At 28.9% G+C, this 20,293-nt stretch overlaps 1 protein-coding gene across 1 annotated transcript in view; it reads left to right on the top strand.

The window, feature by feature from the left end:
- Positions 1 to 575: 575 nt before the first annotated feature.
- The window catches only part of LOC127286122 (uncharacterized), a 570,090-nt gene continuing 550,372 nt past the window's right edge, over positions 576 to 20,293 (top strand). The window contains exons 1-2 of the mRNA XM_051312433.1: positions 576 to 838; positions 916 to 1,866. Of these exons, the coding sequence (XP_051168390.1) occupies positions 743 to 838; positions 916 to 1,338 (519 nt within the window). The 5' untranslated portion in view covers positions 576 to 742 and the 3' untranslated portion in view covers positions 1,339 to 1,866. The remainder of the gene's footprint in view (positions 839 to 915; positions 1,867 to 20,293) is intronic.

The following is a 20,293-nucleotide window of genomic DNA, read 5'->3' on the forward strand; positions in this document are numbered from 1 at the left end:
CACTTAAAGAAACAAGTTTCTTTCCTTATAGCTTCAAGTGTCAATAAAACAACGCGAAATAAGTGTATGAGCTTAAAAACCACTATAATAAAGCATAAAAGTCGTTTTGTTACCAAAGTGATATAACGAACTTATAGTTTCATTCAATTGAAACTCAACTGATTGAATAAACAAATTATAACGACTAAGCTGTGTACGATTGATTAACTGCGATAATTGTCAAAGTAAGTAAATACAACATTGTATTAAAACATTGTAATAAATAAATTGTTAACCAATAAATATCATAAATGGGAGTTATCAGCCTTGTTATTGTAACGCAAAACCCATAGTTTTGTTAAAGTGAAAACAACCCACGTAAAAATAAATGTCAAGTCTTACCAACTTGATAAATCAGCTAATTTCCGAAGAAAATTAAACAACAAATACAATTAAAAACGCGTTCAGCTCGGGACGTAACACTATTTCTTATAACTATTTAATGAAACATTATTTTATATATTTTTTTATAACTTAGTGTATATAAAATTTAGTTATCAATTAATCCAATATATTAACCATTATAAGGTATGGAAATAATCTTATAATTCAAATTTCACGCGTTATCGACGGCGTGTTTGAGTCGCAGAAGCTTCACTTAACTGCCACTAACACGGAGAGATGAGAGCGCGTGGTGGGGATGCCGTGTGGTAGGGAGGCCGTGCGGTGGGGGACACCTATAAGTGTTGCAGCTCCACGGTAGATGAGCACATTCGACTTCAAGAGCGGTGCGGAGCAGTCAAACATGGAGACCTGTAGCTGCTATGATTGCTGTGTGAGGATGGTGTCGGCGTATAATGTGAGTATTACTATCAATGTAGATAATTCTATATACTAATAATAATTATTATTAATGTATACAATGGTTCTTGATAGTTGCAGAATGAAGGGAACGAGGTGCCATTCCCGACAACACCCCCGGGGTCTCCACCCAGGGAGCAGTATCTGTGGCAGTGTCCGGATACACCACCACCCTGGGTGGAACTGGGTTCACCACCTCAGTCACCACTGAGGGAGATCGCGCACCAGAACCGACCAGATTCGCCACCATGGGCGCGGGTAGAGAGACCAGCTGTGTTAACAAGACCTTCTACACCAGATGTCACGTCACCATCACCTAGGTTACCGACACCGCTTCCACAGCCCAGGTCACCCTCACCACGACCTGAAGAAAGGGCGCCACCCGGTCCTCGTCGACGACCCGAAGTAAGGGTGCCACCTGGTCCCCGTCGACGACGACGTCACCGCCAACGTGCGGTTACACACATTGAGATTAATATTAATATTATTTTTAAATAAATTTAATAAATTTTTCCTTCTTTACATAAGTGTTAATTAATTCTGCGAATGGGTGTGGGTAAATGTCAGAAGTGGGGATGTGTAAAAGTAGGAGTGGGGGTAAAAGTTCTAGTGCGCATGAGCGAACAAAATTTTGGGTATATATTCGGGGATCGCGAGCGAATTTAGTCATTCCTTCTTCTGTTCACAGGTGTTCCAGCTGCAGTCTTCCTTGCCATTTACTAACTGTTTTTGAAATATTTATTGTCTTTTTTTTTATTTTTATTGATATTTTTTGATATTTATTGTATTTTTTTGATATTTATTTTATTTAACTTTTATATTTCTTAGGTTAAGTGTGTTCTTTTCTAGGATAAGCATTTTTGATATTTATTGTGTTCATTATATTTATTGTAATTATCTTTTGTATTTCTTAGGTTAAGTGTGTTCTTTTCTAGGTTAAGCATTTTAGATTGTAAGTGTGTTTTTCTAGGTTAAGTTTTTTAGCTTGTAAGTGTGTTTCTTGTAATTTCAAAGATGAAGCGGAAGGTAACAACCACCGATGGACCGCGGAAACATCCAAACTACAAGACCACCCTTGACGAGTGTGACCTCACGATTTCACTCATCAAGGAAGCTTTGGAGCTGATGCCAGATTTACGTGACGTAAATTTAAGGCGAACCTTTATCGAGCGGTGGGTTGCAGAATGCTTGAGAAATGAGCATCTTCTCTCAGGCATTTTGAAATCGATGTATTTTACACATTAAAAACAGAGATGTGTAGGCATTCTGCAATCCATCATCAGATTTCGCGCTTTATTCGAGTCTTATGTTGAAGATGGCGCTGGAATCGGTGATCCAGACATTAATAAACGCATTCGCTGGGAAGAATGTGAGAGTGCTTTTGCGTGTAGACTGTACACCAATGCGATCCTGAATTTAGTTCATATCGATATTAGCGCGTTTTTGGACGATGCGTCCACACTTTTCCAGGATCACATTAGAGGTGCTCTAAACAAAAATGGTGCCATTTTGGTGTATGGCGTTCTCATCGCACATTTCAAAAGAGTTGAAAATGGTGCCCAAGTAGCACGATATATCAACCAGATGTCTCGGTGATATCACCGGGGAATGTCACCGTGACATCAGGAAAATGTCAAAATGTCCGCCTTACGGTGATATCACACGGTGACATCGAGGTGATATCATGGTGACATCAAGGTGATATCACAGTCATATCACGGTGATATCATGGTGATAGCACCGTGATATCATGTTGATATTTTACAGGGATTTAAAATTTTTTTAAAATTATTATTTTTTTTTCATTATTTTTTTTATTTATTATTATTTTTTAAATTATTAAAAATTTTAAGTCCCTGTAAAATTTCAACATGATATCACCGTGATATGACTGTAATATCACCTTGATGTCACCATGATATCACCTTGATATCACCTCGATGTCACCGTGTGATATCACCGTAAGGCGGAAATTTTGACATTTTCCTGATGTCACGGTGACATTCCCCGGTGATATCACCGTGACATCTGGTTGATATATCGTGCTACTTGGGAAGGTGTTATAAAATAAATAGTTTTAATTTCGTTTGTTTCGATGTAGTATTAAACTTGCACTAAAAACGGTGGAACTTCTGATTCCGGTGGAGACGCAGAGGTCGGTGGAACCAGCGTTAATTTTTTTTGGGAAAATTATAATTTATTTTTAACCGGTTTCATATGTTTCACATTTATATAGACTACAATAATATAACTACACTTTATTTAACCTTTATTATTTAATTATTTTCTTTTTTTGAAATATTAAAGTAGAACTATGTTAACATTTGACTTTTATTTAAATAATTCAATGTTTAACAATAAAAAGCAGGATAATACTCGAAAGTCCAGTCAAGCATAAATATCAAAAAAATAATTACTTTTTTGATCAAACGTTTTTTTTATTTTCGCGATTTTATTTCAAAAAAATTTCATCAAAAAAAAATTTAACGTAATTATTTTTTATTAATTTGAGTCTTTTGAATGTGATGGTGTGGTTCATTTTTCCATTTTTTAAGTGTTTTAAAAGTTATTGTGTTTTTATCTTAATATATACACTTGTTGGGGCGAGATCACCACCACGATATTATTATTAGCTATTTAGTGTTATAAAATTGTGATGATTTGTATTTATTTGCTGTTTTCCAATGACTTTTAATTAATTTTTTAATTTTTACTTCAAAAAAAAGATAAGTGGTGATCTCGCCCCAATACTTCGGGCGAGATTTCAAGGGTAGCGTAGAATGACTGCAGCTCGAAATAATGAACCCAGCAAACACGAATACGTAATGGTTATATATTTGTTCTATAACAAGATGTAACACGTTCTGTCACAAGCTTGTAGCATGTTACAAGCAGGTTATGATAAATGTCAGCTCTGATCTCTGTAACAGATATGTAACAAATACATAACACTGTTATTAGTGATTTATAACAGATATGTAACGATTATATAAATTAATTACAAATTTTTTAAATCCAGTAACAACATCTTATATAACACATATGTAACAAATATAGAACTTTGTTACAAAAAATACAGTTAAAATTAATATAATAAATTAAGAGAGTGTCATATTTTGTCTTAATTTGATGTTGATAATGTTAATAAAATAAAAAAAATTAGTAATCCTAACACATTCTCGAAATTTTTTAACCGGTTGTCTCTCTAGATTCGAGCTTTCGACCATCACTAGTGTACTTACACTGCAGAGCTCAACCGTACTGGGAGCTGCGCCTAGACGCACTCGACCAAGGGAGACTACAAAGGTTTCTTAGGAAATGTTCCTTGTAACAAACACATGAAATAGATAGGTTTATTATTTTGTAAGACCATCAAACAATTTTTTAGTTGTTTGTTATTTATTACAATGAGTATATTAGCATATCGTTTCTAAAATATTAATAATTTTTAACAATATAAATAATTTTTATTTATTAATTCTTAAATATGTTAATTAAAATAAATGTAAAAATTGGTAAATCTTTTAATTATTGTATTTTAGAATTTATTACCTTTTAATTTTTAATTTGAAAGGAAATAAATCTTTGCTTTAGTCAAGAGGACAGTACATATAAATTTCAATTTTCTCCAAAAAAGTAATTAAGTAACAATGTTGAAACAGTAAAATTTTTTTAATTAACTAATATAATTCATATTACTCATAATAGTGATTTATATTATTATATATAAGAATAGTGTGATGTAAAAAAAAATTGGTAAGTCTCAACAAATTGCAAGTCTTATAGTAATTTTCTACGCAAAAAATTTAAAAATGAATTAAATATAAAACAAAGCAAATATTAAATTTCTAATATATATAAATTATAAAAATGTACGAAATTCAAAACATTTAAAAGTTCCCAAATTAATTCTAACCTACCAAAAATGACTAAATTTTGCAATTCGACTAATTTTAATTACTATATACATTTAAGCAAACTGTATATTAATTCTTTGTTGAAAATCAAATAATTTATGTTTCGGTCAAGTTTCAATATCCAATATTATTGAAATTCTATGTTATATGTATAATATTCAAATATTAAAACAATTGATGTTGGCATAAAAATTGACAAAATTACTTTGCAAGGCATTATTAATGGAAAAAAATTAAAATAGGAATCTTACAACAGAAAGGATCAAACATTTAATGACATTTGTGACTGAAGTGTTACAGAACATTTGTAGATTTGACATAATGTTATAATTCTAGAACAGATAGTTATTAATAATTTCTACACGAAAAGAAAAATCTAACTTTAATAGCATGAAAATGATTCCTACCATTAAAGCATGAATTTTTCTTACAAAGAAAGCGTTCATACGTTCTTAGTATGTTTGAGAAACACGTCTTCGTAGTATGCATTTAATACTTTAAATGAATGAGCGCCACGCATAAATTGTATGAAACCAAAACCTACTACTATTGCAGGAGTCTCATGCTTTTTCGGTATTAGAGTCCTGCAACTCGCGATCACCAAGTTTGAGTCAAGTTAAAGTGTGCGCGGCTTAATCGCCAGTTGCAGGACTCTAATACTGAAAAAGCATGAGACTCCTGCAATATTAGTAGGTTTCAGTTTCATACGATTTGCGCGTGGCGCTTATGCATTTAAAGTATTAAATACATACTACGAAAGCATGTTTCTCAAACCTTTTAAGCATGGACACCAATCCTACTAATAACGTATAAATTCTTACTAATATTACTAGAATTTCTCTACTATAATACCATGGAAAAGATTCATGCGTTAAACGTATGCCTTTTCACGTTATACAAGCGAGATTTTTCTCTGCGTGTAGAATAAGACAAGCATTCTGTTCTAGAAATGTTATGTAATAGTCTTTCAGCACATTTCTAGAGCAGAAGCGGAACAAAATTTCTAGAACATTTGTGACATCTATGTTTTAGAACTCTTATAGAACATTTGTTATAGAATAATTTAAGAACAAATTTCCGGATATATTCTATAACAAAAAGAGAATATTATTCTAGAAAGGTGACATAATATTGTTATATCAAAATTCTAGAACAAAAAAAGTACAAAATTTCTAGAACATTTGTGACTTAAATGTTCTATAACACTTATGGAACTTATATCTAAGAAGAGTTCTGGAACAAAAAAATAGAACAGTTATGTAACATATTAGGAACATTGTTCTAGAACACTGTTACCATTTGGTTCTATAACTGCTACATGTTATTGATGGCACAATTGTTCTAGAACAATGTTCTTTAATTTTAATAGAACAATTATAGAACGTGTTTGCTGGGAAGAGACCGGAACTTGTATCAATGGAGTAAAATATAGCCAAAGAGTCTACCTTTCAAACCTTTTTTTGGTTTTTGTCTTTATCGGCTCGAATACCGGAGATACAGTTCGAAAACTGAAAAACTGGTGATCTCGCTCGACTCTATATGTTTGGATTTTAAAAAGAGTAGTCAATTTTGAATTAAAAGAAAACATTTGTTCACCGTTCTAAGTAACACGTAATATTTCACGCTTATTTGAAATAGAAGAATAGGTTTGTTAGATAATGTAAAAAAACTAATTTTTTGTATTATTACTTTTTTCATTCTCTCAGAGATCGTTTGTTGTCACACTTTCATAAAAAATCCTTTAAAAAAGTCTATTTGAAACTAGATATTCATTGCATGACCATGTAGCTTCCTCATCATGATACACTTATATTAAAGATTAAAAGAAGGATTACAACTAAAATAGCGATCATTTTTTAAAATCTTTACACTGTCGTATGTGAGAGGGGTAGAAGCTATTCTTACGTATGATTTTATATGAACACGTTTATGTTCTTGTACAAGAACATTTGTATAAAAAATGTTTTTGAAAAAATTTGAAATTTTAATAATTTATAATTGTTATGACTTTTCACTTATGCATGCTAAAAATTATTGCGCATGTAAATTTGACATTTGACCTTGAAATTCAAGGTCAAAATGTTATTTAAAAAAAAAAAAATTTATCAACAGTGTGTAGCCCGTCAAAAAAGCTTTAAAAATCATTATATATATGTTAACTTTTATGCATTCTACTTATAAATATTGTAAATTGAAAAAAAATTTTTTTTTCAAAAGTCAAAAATTAAAAACGTTGTAATTCAAGAACTATTTTATTAAATTCAATAATAATTGATTTTTAGACTTTCACCAACAATAACAACATTTTAGAAAAGTATGGATTAAATTCGAAAACTTTTAATTTTTTGTTCGGACATTTCAGGAATTTTGCCTCATATAAAAGTCTTAAAGTGTAAGATATAAGTTTTAATTTAGGCTGATATAGAAGTTTCTAGCACGTCAGGTTAAGAAGAAAAAAAAATACTGAATACACTTATCTTAAAAACACGGTTTTTAGGGTAATTTGCAAAAGAAGTAATTCGTTAAAATTAAAATTCGGAAAAATAATAATTAGAAAATTTAGAAATTATGTGAAATGTCAATTCGGTAAAATGAAAACTATATAAAATAGCAAATCGTAACTTTTAAAAATAGAAAAAATATAAATTTGATAAATTACATTTTAGAACAACTAATTGTTCGATAAAATATTTATTATACAAAATAGTAATTGGAAAAAAAATTATAAAAATGGTAATTATGTAAAATCAAAAATAGTATAAATAGTTTTTTGGAAGAATAAACATTATGAAAATTTCTGATTCGCTACAATAATAATTATGAGAAATGATTATCTATTGGGTAAATTGAAAATTATAAAAAATGTTCTTTCGAAGTAAAAAATTCTGTCAAATAATAATTCGAAACTATTTTTATTATATAATCTGCTCTCTAAATCTGAATTAGTGAAAATGTTTACTAATTTGAATTAGTGACTCACTATTTGCTTCTGAATTAGTAAAATTTTACTAATTATTAGTCCGCAAGTTCATGTACATTATCTTGTGTTAATTTATTTTTAAAAAATTTGCGGAAATTTTTAACATTGGTCATAAAGACTCTTTGTTCATACTTGCGAAAAACAACTGCGCAGCTATATAAGCCATAGAAAACTACTGCGCAGACATTAAAGATTTTGATTATAAACTGTAAGGGAAAACTCAAGATTATGTACATGAATTTACGCACGATATTACACAAGTACACGAGCATGGACTCGAGAACTTGATTTCTTTAACATATGCAAGTTCTTGTACAAGATCGGTGTTCCAATTTTTTTTGCATTTTCGATTGCTGCTCTTATACATGACCTGGTAAACGAACATGTGCAAGATCGGTGCACGATTATGCACAAGATCGTGTACACGAACCAGTACCTGGTAAATGAACATGTGCAAGATCGGTGCACGATTATGCACCAGATCGTGTACACGGTTCAGTACAAGTTTTTTCAACCAGTCTAATTATTGAATGTCCGAATGTGTCCGAATTTTTATTTACACGAATTGTTATTTAATAGAATTCCTGAAACAGACAATTTTTATTTCACCGAAATTACAAATGTCCGAACAAACAAACGTCATTTCTGCCAAATGAAAATTCAGACACAGGAAGATTTTATAAATAAAAAATTCTGACATTGAATAATTCGAATCCCTAAAATTGTATTGAATGAGAATTTTGATAAATTAAAATTGATTTAAATTATAATTCTTTGAAATTCAAAGTTTAAAAAAAAATTTGGTAAAATAAAAATTATGTTAAATAAAAAGTCTGTACCTAAAAATTATGTTAAATAAAATTTTGTTTATAAATAAAGTAACTCAAATGGTAATTTTAAAAATGAAAATTTCGTCTAAAAAGAAATTATGTCAAATGAAATTTATACAAATAATAATTCTAGCTAATGATTTTTAAGAAATATTCATACGCCCTGTATATTTCATGTAGAAACTGAGATCGACCAGTGCGCATCATTTAAGTTGAAAATTTTCAAAATGTTTATGCAACTCTCTTTTTAATTAACCTTGTGATTTTTTCTTTTCACTTTAATTTGTGGCTTTGGATTCCTGAGATTTATTGATGAAAAATATTTAACTTATTTATTGAAATATTTTTGGCATAGAAGATACGAAATCTGTGTTATTTTCTACAATTGTTTAACAAATTATTTTATTTTAACTTACTTGTAAAGCAGTGAAGTTTTAATAGTATTTCTGTAAGATCTCTTTCACTAACTATACTTATATTTGGCCACCAAGAACTTCCTATCACTATTATATTCGTTTTTCACGCGCCTTTTGAGGGTAAGAAATTTTTTTTATCAATTTGGGAAAAAAGTTGCTGTGGTTGATTTATATATGCATGGCAGAGGGGATGCGTGGGCGGTTACTTTTATCTACTTTGGGTCCTATAAGATTACGTCGTTGCCCCACCCTCCAGTGTTTGATTTGGGAAGGTCAGAGAAAAATAAAGAAGATTTTTTGACTGTTATTATTGGCTGCCATGTTCCAAGAACTTTCATAAATTATCGAAAACAATTTTTTCAATTTTTATTTATTTGATAATTTATTGTTCATTACCCTATTGAAAATCCCTGTACAAGATCTTGTACAAGAACATGTACATTTTCTTGTATACAAATATTCAATATATTTACTTGTACAAGATCTTGTACAAGTTGTACGTTAAGTTTTTCTCATAGTTTTTTAAGAAAAACTTAAAAACATCGCCGACTTCACCCTATTTTAGTTTTATAATTTAGTTTTTATAATAATTATTTAACAATATATCAACATTTTCGCACTTGACAACTATTCTTTATCATACTTAGAACTCCTCCATAAAATTTCAATTTAATCCATTCAGTATATTACGAGAAAAGTCACGGACAAATTAACATTACAGACCTAACAGTCACATTACCTTAGGAGATATTAATTTTTCAAAATTGGGAAATTTTAATGATGTTTTATTTTTGAATGCTTGTAACTTCCTTAAAAATTAATCAATTTAAAATTTTTTTTCAAAATGTGTCTTTTTAATAGAAATTTTCAAAACTTTCAAGCAAAAAATTATAAAATTATATTTACTTTATTTTTGTAATTTAAAGATTAAAATCTTGTTTTTAAAACCGTTTGTATATCATTCGATTTTTTTTAAATTTCAAAATTATGATCTTTTTCGTTCATTAGGTAAACATAAAAAATTAAAAAACAAAGTAGACTAATAGTTGTAGGGTAAGTCCGGGGGAGTTGGCCATACGGGAGAGATGGCCAATTCAAATATTTTATAGAATTTGCTGCTAGGTATCGCTTATTAAAGATTAGTTCGCTTTGTTTTGTGGCAAAACACAATTAAAAGAAAAAACTTGACGAAAAATATTGAAAAAGTATTTAAAAATCTGATTTGTTATTTTGACTAGTTCGGAAAAAAAGTGATGAGTTTACGTTTCTCACTGGTATTATGTTATTTTGTAGAATAATTTTGAATTTCATTTTTTTAAAGTACATGAGCCAAGCTTTGTCATAACTTTACATTTCTTCAAAAATTTTATTTATTTATTTATATTTTAGTTGTGTGAATTTTTCTCCTGACATTAGGAGAGATGGCCATGTTTTTTCGAGGTGAGATGGCCATACTGTTTAAGTTATTGGCACCCTTGAGATTCGTGTGTTCGCTAAAAAAAACATTAATTCTGTGGCAAATGACATTTTTTATGACATATATTGCAACAAGACATTCCAACAAAGATTTTCAAATTTAAATATGATTAAATAAAATAATCACTATTGTGTAATTAAATCTTAAAAACGTTTATAAACAATCATAACACAGGTCTACAAAATAAGACTTTTTTATATATATATATAGCAGAGTGGTTTTCAATGTATTTTTGTGTACTGAACACGATCCGGGGTTCTAAAATTGCGTATGAAGTCAGGATTTTGAGTAAAGTGGAGGTAAAGTCTTCAAAAACCATGTTTTTGAATGCTTTCAGTATTTTTTTCTCCTTAACCTGACGTGCTAGAGACTTCTATCTAGGCTTAAATTGAAGTTTAAAACGTACATTTTAAGACCCATATGCGCAAAATAAAAATTTTTTTGAAATTTTGATAAAATGGGGGTAATGCCCCAAAAATCTTTTTAAGTGACTTGAACCTAATTTTTTTCAAATTTTCAATTTTTTTTATCTTGTGCATATGAGTCTTAAAGTGTAAGACATGAGCTCTAATTTAAGCCTTTATAAAAGTCTCTATCACGTCAGGTTAAGGGAAAAAAATACTGACAACACTCAAAAACACGATTTTTGGAGACTTTACCCCCACTTTATTCAAAATCCTGACGTGATACGTAATTTTAGAACCCGGAATCATGTTCAGGACACAAAAATAAATTAGAAACCACTCTGATATCTCAAAAAATTTCCTTGTAGCCTTGTTGTGTTGGTGAGACAGACAGACAGACAGCGCTTATGAAAATTGCACTGAATTTAATCATAAATGTTCGAAATGTAGTCAGAACAAGAAAAAAAGACTTTAATCCCTTTAAATTAAAAATTTTGATAAAGCGAAAAGCTAAAAATTGATTTTAAAGTATTGGCCATCTCTCCCGTACGCCTATGGCCATCTCCCCCGTACATTCCGGGAGAGATGGCCAAACGCGTTTTTTAAAAAATATTAATTTTAAGATTGTTTGCATTTAAAAAATTTCTCATTTCTATCATTTTTTGTAAGTTAAATATTCAATGTTTAATTATCAATAAAAGATAATACTTAAATCACTTTCTTTTTATTTTTACAGACCTTTAAAAAAACTATGGCCAACTCCCCCGGACTTACCCTATATTATTAAAATACATGTTTTATATTTTATGCACATTTTGAAAATTTTATATATTTATTCTAATGAAAGAAAATACCGCAGAAATTTTAGAAATTTTTTTATGCTTTTTACCATCAAAATCAAATTTTCAAATATTGACACTATGAGTCGTAATTAGCACACCAAAACAGATAGGAGTACGTAGTTCTTTTTGAAAAAATTAAAATTTTCAAGGATATTAAAAATTTTAAAAACAAGATTATAACTTTTAAGTTACAGAAAATATATAGAATATGGAAAGAGATACCCCTACACCCCTTATATATTGCTCTCACCTTGCAAAGAAATTATAAAGGAGACTCGGACAGGAAGCTGTCAAGGACAAAATGTGCTTTTCCTTATGAATTTCAATTACATTTTTTATCAACAAAATTGTTGAAAATAACAAATAAAAAAAATTTTAATTCAAAATTTACCTCTTTTTTCGAAAATCAAAAATATTTTTAATTTTTTTTAATTAATTTAATTTTATTAATTAATGTTAATAAAAAATTAAATATTTTCTAAACAAATAAAGTTACCGTAATTCAGAATTTACCAACAGAAAGATTATACGTTATTCCGCATTCAACGAGTCGTATTTGAAGTATTTTACATTAATACATTGTTAATAAACAATTGTAATGCTAACTAATTATTTATTAACAATGTAATAATCCAAAATACTTCTCATATTGCTCGTTAGATGCGAAATTACATAATCCTGCATTACGGTAACTTTATTTCTTTGTAAAATATTTCCTTTTTTATGAACATTAATTAATGAATTAAATAATTAATTAATATCACGAAAACAAAAAAACGGCATTTTTAAAAATTTGTTCATATGTTTATTATTTGTACACTTCAGGAATTTCGCCCCTTATATATATATATAGGGAATATATATATATTCCCTTTGTGTATTTTTACTTTAAAAATCACAAAAATATTCTACAATTTTTTGCATCTTAGGTACCTTTCTTCGGAGCGCGTCACACACACACACACACACACATATATATATCTATCTATATTTATATATATATATATATATATATGTCAGGCGTTGTTTTCCAGGACCAAATCTCTGGTAAGCCGTTAAGTTGCAGGACTTTTTGTAACATTGAGGACCGTCCTGGAACTTCCTGCGTTGTAACGTTAAGTTCCAGGACTGTCCTGAAATCGACCGTTATGTCTGACATCTTCAGTTTTCTATAATTATTTACAATTTTATTGCTTTTAAACTTCTTTTTTGGTATGAAAAACGTAGAATAGACTACGATACACAAGATTATGCATTAGACATGACTATGGATACTCAAATTTTCTTCTTACGGTCATTGGTAATTTATGGAAATTTATAAATTTTTCTACCGATGAGTTCCAGGACTTTTGGAAATTTATGAAAATTTGTCTATCTATGAGTTTGAGGACTTTTGGATATATATCAAAATATGTTTATCGGTGAGTTCAGGAACTTGTGCCAGTGCATGAACAAATTATATGTAAACTGAATGTATGTAGGGAAGAGTGACAAATATTGGGACACTTTTTTCAAAGACATATTAATATGTCAATTTTATATATTTTTGAACACTTTTTGGTATTACCATAAAGTTTGAACTCTTTTCTACACAATGCACATATTCTATTAAAAGTATCCCACACAGCACATTATATTTCCTAAACATTTCATGAATATTTCATTGAAAGATTTGAAATATTTCAATGCAAGGTTCATGAAATGTTTATGAAAACAGGAAAATGTCCGCCTATAAGAAATATTGCCGTACAATTTTGCTGAAATATTAAACTTTAAGACTCCTGCAATATTACACATGAAGATTTTGCAATATTCAGGAAATATTTCAAAGAAAGTAAGAGACTTTTTTAAAATATGTAATCAATCGTTATTTTCTAAAACATGTTCAACACCTTAGGATCCTAGAAAATTCAAAACTACTGCGCAGCTGTACAGGCCATAAAAACTGAGATCGACCAGTGCGCATCATTTAAGTTGGAATTTTTCTATAATATTTTAATGAAATATTTCAGCAAAATTACACGGCAATATTTCTTATAGGCGGACATTTCCCTAATTTCAGAAATATTTCAAGGACTTCGCATTGGAATATTTCTAAATTTCAATAAAATATTTCAGAAATATTTAGGAAATCTCATGTGCTGTGTGGGATATTGTGATTAAATAAAAAAATTTAAAGTTTTTGAAACTTGATGTACTTTTCTTGTTTTGAAGGTTTGTATTTAACAGTGGGACACCTATTATTAAGAACCGAATAATTATTTCAATAATAACCCTATTGAAAGAAAACACGATAATTATACGTATAATAATACGTATAATAAGACATACGAATTTGAAACAAGAATTATACGTATAAATATAAGGGAGAGTCAGTAGTGGCGAGACACGTTTTGTTTTTTTGTTATAGCACTCACATTTTCAAGAACATCAAGTCTGTATATATATCCATGGACATGTGTGACTCTATACTGCAAATTTAAGTTATACAGTTACAGAACAGATATTGGAAAAAAAGTTATTGCCGATTTACGATAATGTCTCGCGACTACCGACATAAAAAATCGTCCGTAGTGGCGAGACACTATCTTAAAATCAGAGTCTTCATCGTTCAAACGTCACAAAAACAAAGGAATCAAAGAGAAAGAGTATAATAATTGATGCCTTTAAATCATAATATTGTTTCATTCAATCATAAAAATACAGGCAAATATTTTTCTCATTGTGAGCCGCTAATCCATGTCACAGTTATTAAAAACATATAAGCTTTTCTTCCTGTTCATCTTTTTCAATTTAAACTATAGTTATGAAAAATATTGTCGACAAAACGTACAAAAATTATATCAAATTCATTAGGACATGTACAATATTATTAGATATAAAAAAGCCACTGCCGACAACAAGTGTCTCGCCAATGCGGAAACAGCATTTTTCGGTAATGACGATGTACAATCCTATGCATCGAACAATAATTCATAGTGCTCTGGAAATTTTGAAGGAAACTTAATTACTAAAGACTCAAAACATTTAACCCTTCAGAAAATTCCGGAAATTTTTATATATTATCACTTCTACCGATGGGAAATAAAACTTTTAAAATATCTTGAAACTGTTATTAACAGTATAGCGATATTTCGTACATCAAAAACGTATGTATCATATTGAAAAGTTAAAGCACAATAAAACTTGACTTTCAGACCAGAAGTGCCAGCACAGTCAGTTCAGCTGTCTGAAATATCCTAATGTCTCGCCACACCGGCTGTCTCGCCACTGCGGACAACGCCTTACGTATAATTATACGTGTCTATAATTTTTAATATTTAGGAATATACATATAAATAGGGAATATATTTTTGTTTATTAATATATACCTAAATATTATAAAATATAGACAAGTATAATTATACGTATAAATATACGCATAATTAAACGTATAATAATACGTATAATAGTATGTATAATTTTACGTATAATTATACTTGTCTATATTTTATAATATTTAGGTATATATTAATAAACAAAAATATATTCCATATTTATATATTCCTAAATATTAAAAATTATAGATACGTACAATTATACGTATAATAATACGTTAAAAAAATAAATTAATGCTGATTCCACATATACGAAACGCGCGCGTGTTGCGTTGACGCGTATTGCTAGCGACAGAGTGGGATACGTATTTGTTGACGCGTAACGCTAGCGATAGAGTGATATACGTATAGTTTAATACGTATACCACTCTGTCGCTAGCGATACGCGTCAACGCAACACGCGCGCGTTTCGTATATGTGGAATCAGCATAAATAAATTTAAGTTTTATTACGTATTATTATACGCATAATTATACGTGTTTTTTTCAATAGGAAATATTCTGCTTCATACTTTGTAAATATATATTTTTTGCATTAAATAACGTCAACAAATGTTGCAAAACACTCATAATTTAATAATATTTTACATTTTTATAACTCGATGTTAAGTTTCATATAAAAAATTGCTATTATTTTTTTCACGTTTACAGTACTGTTGATCATATACGTCATAATTTGTTCATAACCTAAAAACAATTTGGAGCAAAATTTGAATAGTCGTTCTCTTATCAAGTGTTACTTTTTAAATGTTGTCGAACAATAATTATAATAATTATTAATTATAAATTTTGAATTTTTTTTTGTTTTTTAGCATAAAAAATTACATTTTTAGTCGCTGTGTAAGTATAAATTCGCATGCGTATAGCTGACACAACTTATAATCAGTGTTGTCAAAAACCACGTTTCATAAACTTAAATTTTTGCCTGTTCCAGTGTTGAATGTCACACTGTTTAAATTAAGCAATCGCATGAAATTATCTAAATAAAAATTGTTTGTGTTTAAAAATATTTTAAATTATTGGATATTATACTTTAAAACATGAGTAAACGAAGTAACAATTACACTTTTCTTAAAACTGTCCTTTATATATAAAAATTAGCATTGTATTTCAAGAAAAAATTTACTCCGGTACGTCAAAAACAGTTTTCTTAAATTTTCTTTGTAAATAATGAATCAATGTGGCTAAAATTTTTGGAGATAGTGTGTTGTCATAAACATGGTTTACATTTAAATTTTGGTCGAGTTTCTTTAAGTAGTTTTTCAGAAAATTAAAGTGTCCTACTGTTTAAAATGTCCCACTGTTTGCCACTCTCCCCTATGTAGTTTTCTAGGTTATATTGCAAACCTGAACCAAGTATGTCTCGTTTAATCTGGAAAAGGCCAGACTTATGGAAAAATTGTCAAGGGCCATGAGAGAACCTTACTTGCAATAGAACTAACAATAAGTAGGGATATTTCTGCACGGGGCTTAAACAAAATGATGCTTCTCACAATCAGTTCAGTTATCAGAAAATTGTCGATTTATACGTTTATACTTAAACAAAAAATTTAAATTTTCATAAATCATAAATTCTTAAATTTTTTATAAAGTTTCATTTTCTTAACTTCTGGAAGTTAACAGTAAATGTAAATTTAAGTCCTGGAAATTAACAAAGCGCCTTAAATCAGGTCCTGGAACTCAACTATTAATATGTCTATACTCTGATGCATAGAAGTAAAAGATATAGTAGTTTTCTATAAAAATTGTATAAATATGAATCATAAATGGTACTGTAATAGAGGAATCACTTTGTTTTATAATTGTGACTCTATAATGAAAGTTTCACTCATACTTTAAATTTTTAATGAATGTAGCCAAATTTTCTTATTCGCGTATTTGTCGCTTATAAAATACCTTTAAAGAAGAAAATTTTCTCAAAATATTGCAAATTTTTACATACGTATAAGGTAATGATAAATGATTTAGAAACTTAGAATCACGATGACTATTTGGCTGCTTACAAGTGTCTTCATAAATTACTCAATTTATTAAATATGAGACATTTTATTGTAAACATAAAAATAAAAAATTAGTGCCTTATAGATTTTAAAGTGCATTTGTTTTTATAAAAAATATATCGTTCTCTTATGTACCAGAACTTAACAATGTATCTAAATTGTAGTCCTGGAACTAAACGATTTATATATCTATACACTAATAAAAACATTCTAAATTTCAGAATTCAGTAACAGTAAGGCGTTGTCCGCAGTGGCGAGACAGCCGGTGTGGCGAGACATTAGGATATTTCAGACAGCTGAACTGACTGTGCTGGCACTTCTGGTCTGAAAGTCAAGTTTTATTGTGCTTTAACTTTTCAATATGATACATACGTTTTTGATGTACGAAATATCGCTATACTGTTAATAACAGTTTCAAGATATTTTAAAAGTTTTATTTCCCATCGGTATAAGTGATAATATATAAAAATTTCCGGAATTTTCTGAAGGGTTAAATGTTTTGAGTCTTTAGTATTTAAGTTTCCTTCAAAATTTCCAGAGCACTATGAATTATTGATCGATGCATAGGATTGTACATCGTCATTACCGAAAAATGCTGTTTCCGCATTGGCGAGACACTTGTTGTCGGCAGTGGCTTTTTTATATCTAATAATATTGTACATGTCCTAATGAATTTGATATAATTTTTGTACGTTTTGTCGACAATATTTTTCATAACTATAGTTTAAATTGAAAAAGATGAACTGGAAGAAAAGCTTATTTGTTTTTAATAACTGTGACATGGATTAGCGGCTCACAATCAAAAAAATATTTGCCTGTATTTTTATGATTGAATGAAACAATATTATGATTTAAAGGCATCAATTATTATACTATTTCTCTTTGATTCCTTTGTTTTTGTTACGTTTGAACGATAAAGACTCTGATTTTAAGATAGTGTCTCGCCACTACGGACAATTTTTTATGTCGGTAGTCGCGAGACATTATCGTAAATCGGCAATAACTTTTTTTCCAATATCTGTTCTGTAACTGTATAAGTTAAATTTGCAGTATAGAGTCACACATGTCCATGGATATATATACAGACTTGATGTTCTTGAAAATGTGAGTGCTATAACAAAAAAACAAAACGTGTCTCGCCACTACCGACTCTCCCTTAGTATAAATTTACAATGAAAAAAATTTTTGGAAAAAAAATTTTGAAATTAAATAAAATGTGAATATATTTGGAATTGCTTGTGTCAGATTATATTTATTAATGCAGTATTAATAGCGCCCGTTTAGAAAATGAAAACTGGTCCTAGCTTGGTCCTATCTATTTTGCCCTATTATTAACTAGGTCCAAGTTTGGCATTCTAGTTTGGTCCAACAATGGTTTGTGATGCGATTTTAGCCTGGTCCTAACTTGGGTGCCTAGTTAAGACCAGTTTTAATAACAAATAATAAATAATTACAAAAATTAATTTAAACACAATTAATACTAACTTTCTAGAAGGAATATCCTGTAAGTTTTAAATTAAACTCTGAGAGTTGAATTAAAATTTGAACCCTACGGGAATCGAACCCCAGACCCATGACCTAAGAGACCTAACGAATGCTTTAACGACCGCGACTACCGAACCTAATTAGCTATTTTTATTTGATTTGTCTATATAAATCTTCACTATATTTTTTTAATTCCATTTTACAAAAATACTTGAAATTATCCAGACCTTTAACTGTAAGTGTTTTATGTTGTCAAATAATGGATTTGAAACATTAAATTGCATTGTTTAATTCGTTAAACAATTTATTGTTATTTATATTAACTTTTTTTGTAGTGCACCTAGAAAGATTCAGTTTTTTCCTAATTTTACAATGTATCAAATCGAATATAAAGCCAGATAGATTTGATGTAAAATTATTAATTCAACAATTGTTTAAACAATTTATTTTTGTTATTTATTAACTTTTTTGTAGTGCACCTAGAAAGATGCAGCTTTTTCCTAATTTTACAATGGGAAAAAATACTGCATTTTTCTAGGAAAATTATGAAAAATGTTAATAAAGAGAAACAATTATTTGTTTAAACAATTTAACATAATAGTTGTTGCAAATTTAATTCTATGTTTTATTTTATGTATAACCTTTAAATTAATAACTACTAAAAGAAGGTAAAAAATTTATAAAATTGTGCTACTGTCTATGTGTATTTAAAAAAGTTATAAATTATGAACAATAAATTGTTTAAACAAATAAAAATTCGACAAAATATTTTTGAAATATATTATTTGGCAATATATATAACAATTAAATAAATTAACAAATATAACTATGGAAAAATGTCTTTAAATATTTATTGCAAATTAATAAAAATAATTATCAATTAATTAAATAAGTATTATCTGAGAATATTTTACAAATTCTAAATTCAATCACTTTTTTCATAAAAAATTTTTTAACACTTAACTAGATGTTCTAGCTAAGTCCAAGTTAGGACCAGTCTAGAATACATAAACAGGGGCTGCCAAGGTAGGACCAATGTTGGGCCAACAATCATTTTAGGCATACGTTGGTGATTTATACACGGGCAAGAACTTAACCTCTAAATAACTTCTGCTTATAGTTTCGTTCGTTTCGTCTGCTAGGGTTGAAAAAGTAGGGGCAAAAAAATTCAAATTAAATGTAACCCTTCTCATTTTGTTTTATATAAAATTAATTAATAATTAATTAAAATTTTAAAAAAACTATGGTATATTTTTATTTTATTATTATTTTTATTATTGTATTTATATATTTTTTTTTATTATTTTTTTATTATTTTATTATTATTTTATTATTATAATTATATTATTATTATAATATTATTATTAATTATAATTAATAATGCCAAAACACTCCGATATTACTAAAATGGCTTGTAAAAGCAGGACCAAGTTAGGACCAAATTTGGAAATATTATCATTTTCTGCCAAGTTAGGACCAGCTTAGGGCCAATTATCATTTTAGGCATACCTTGGGGATTTCTACTCGGGAGCAGTATTTTCTGTTGCTTTCAATCGTAAACATCATGATTAAAAATTAGTGACTTCCAAGTTTTAAATGGCGTTTGTTTATATGTAAAGTATACTATTTCCTTAAGGTAGTATTACACTTTTCAAGCAGTAAAAAACGGGTTTAGAAAAAAATTTTTTTCTCGCTTCTTAATTTATTTAAAGGAACAAATTTTTTT

The sequence above is a fragment of the Leptopilina boulardi genome, unplaced genomic scaffold, assembly GCF_019393585.1.
Source record: "Leptopilina boulardi isolate dan_hultmark-lab unplaced genomic scaffold, ZJU_Lbou_2.1 LbouV2_350, whole genome shotgun sequence".
Classification (NCBI taxonomy): Eukaryota; Metazoa; Arthropoda; class Insecta; order Hymenoptera; family Figitidae; genus Leptopilina; species Leptopilina boulardi.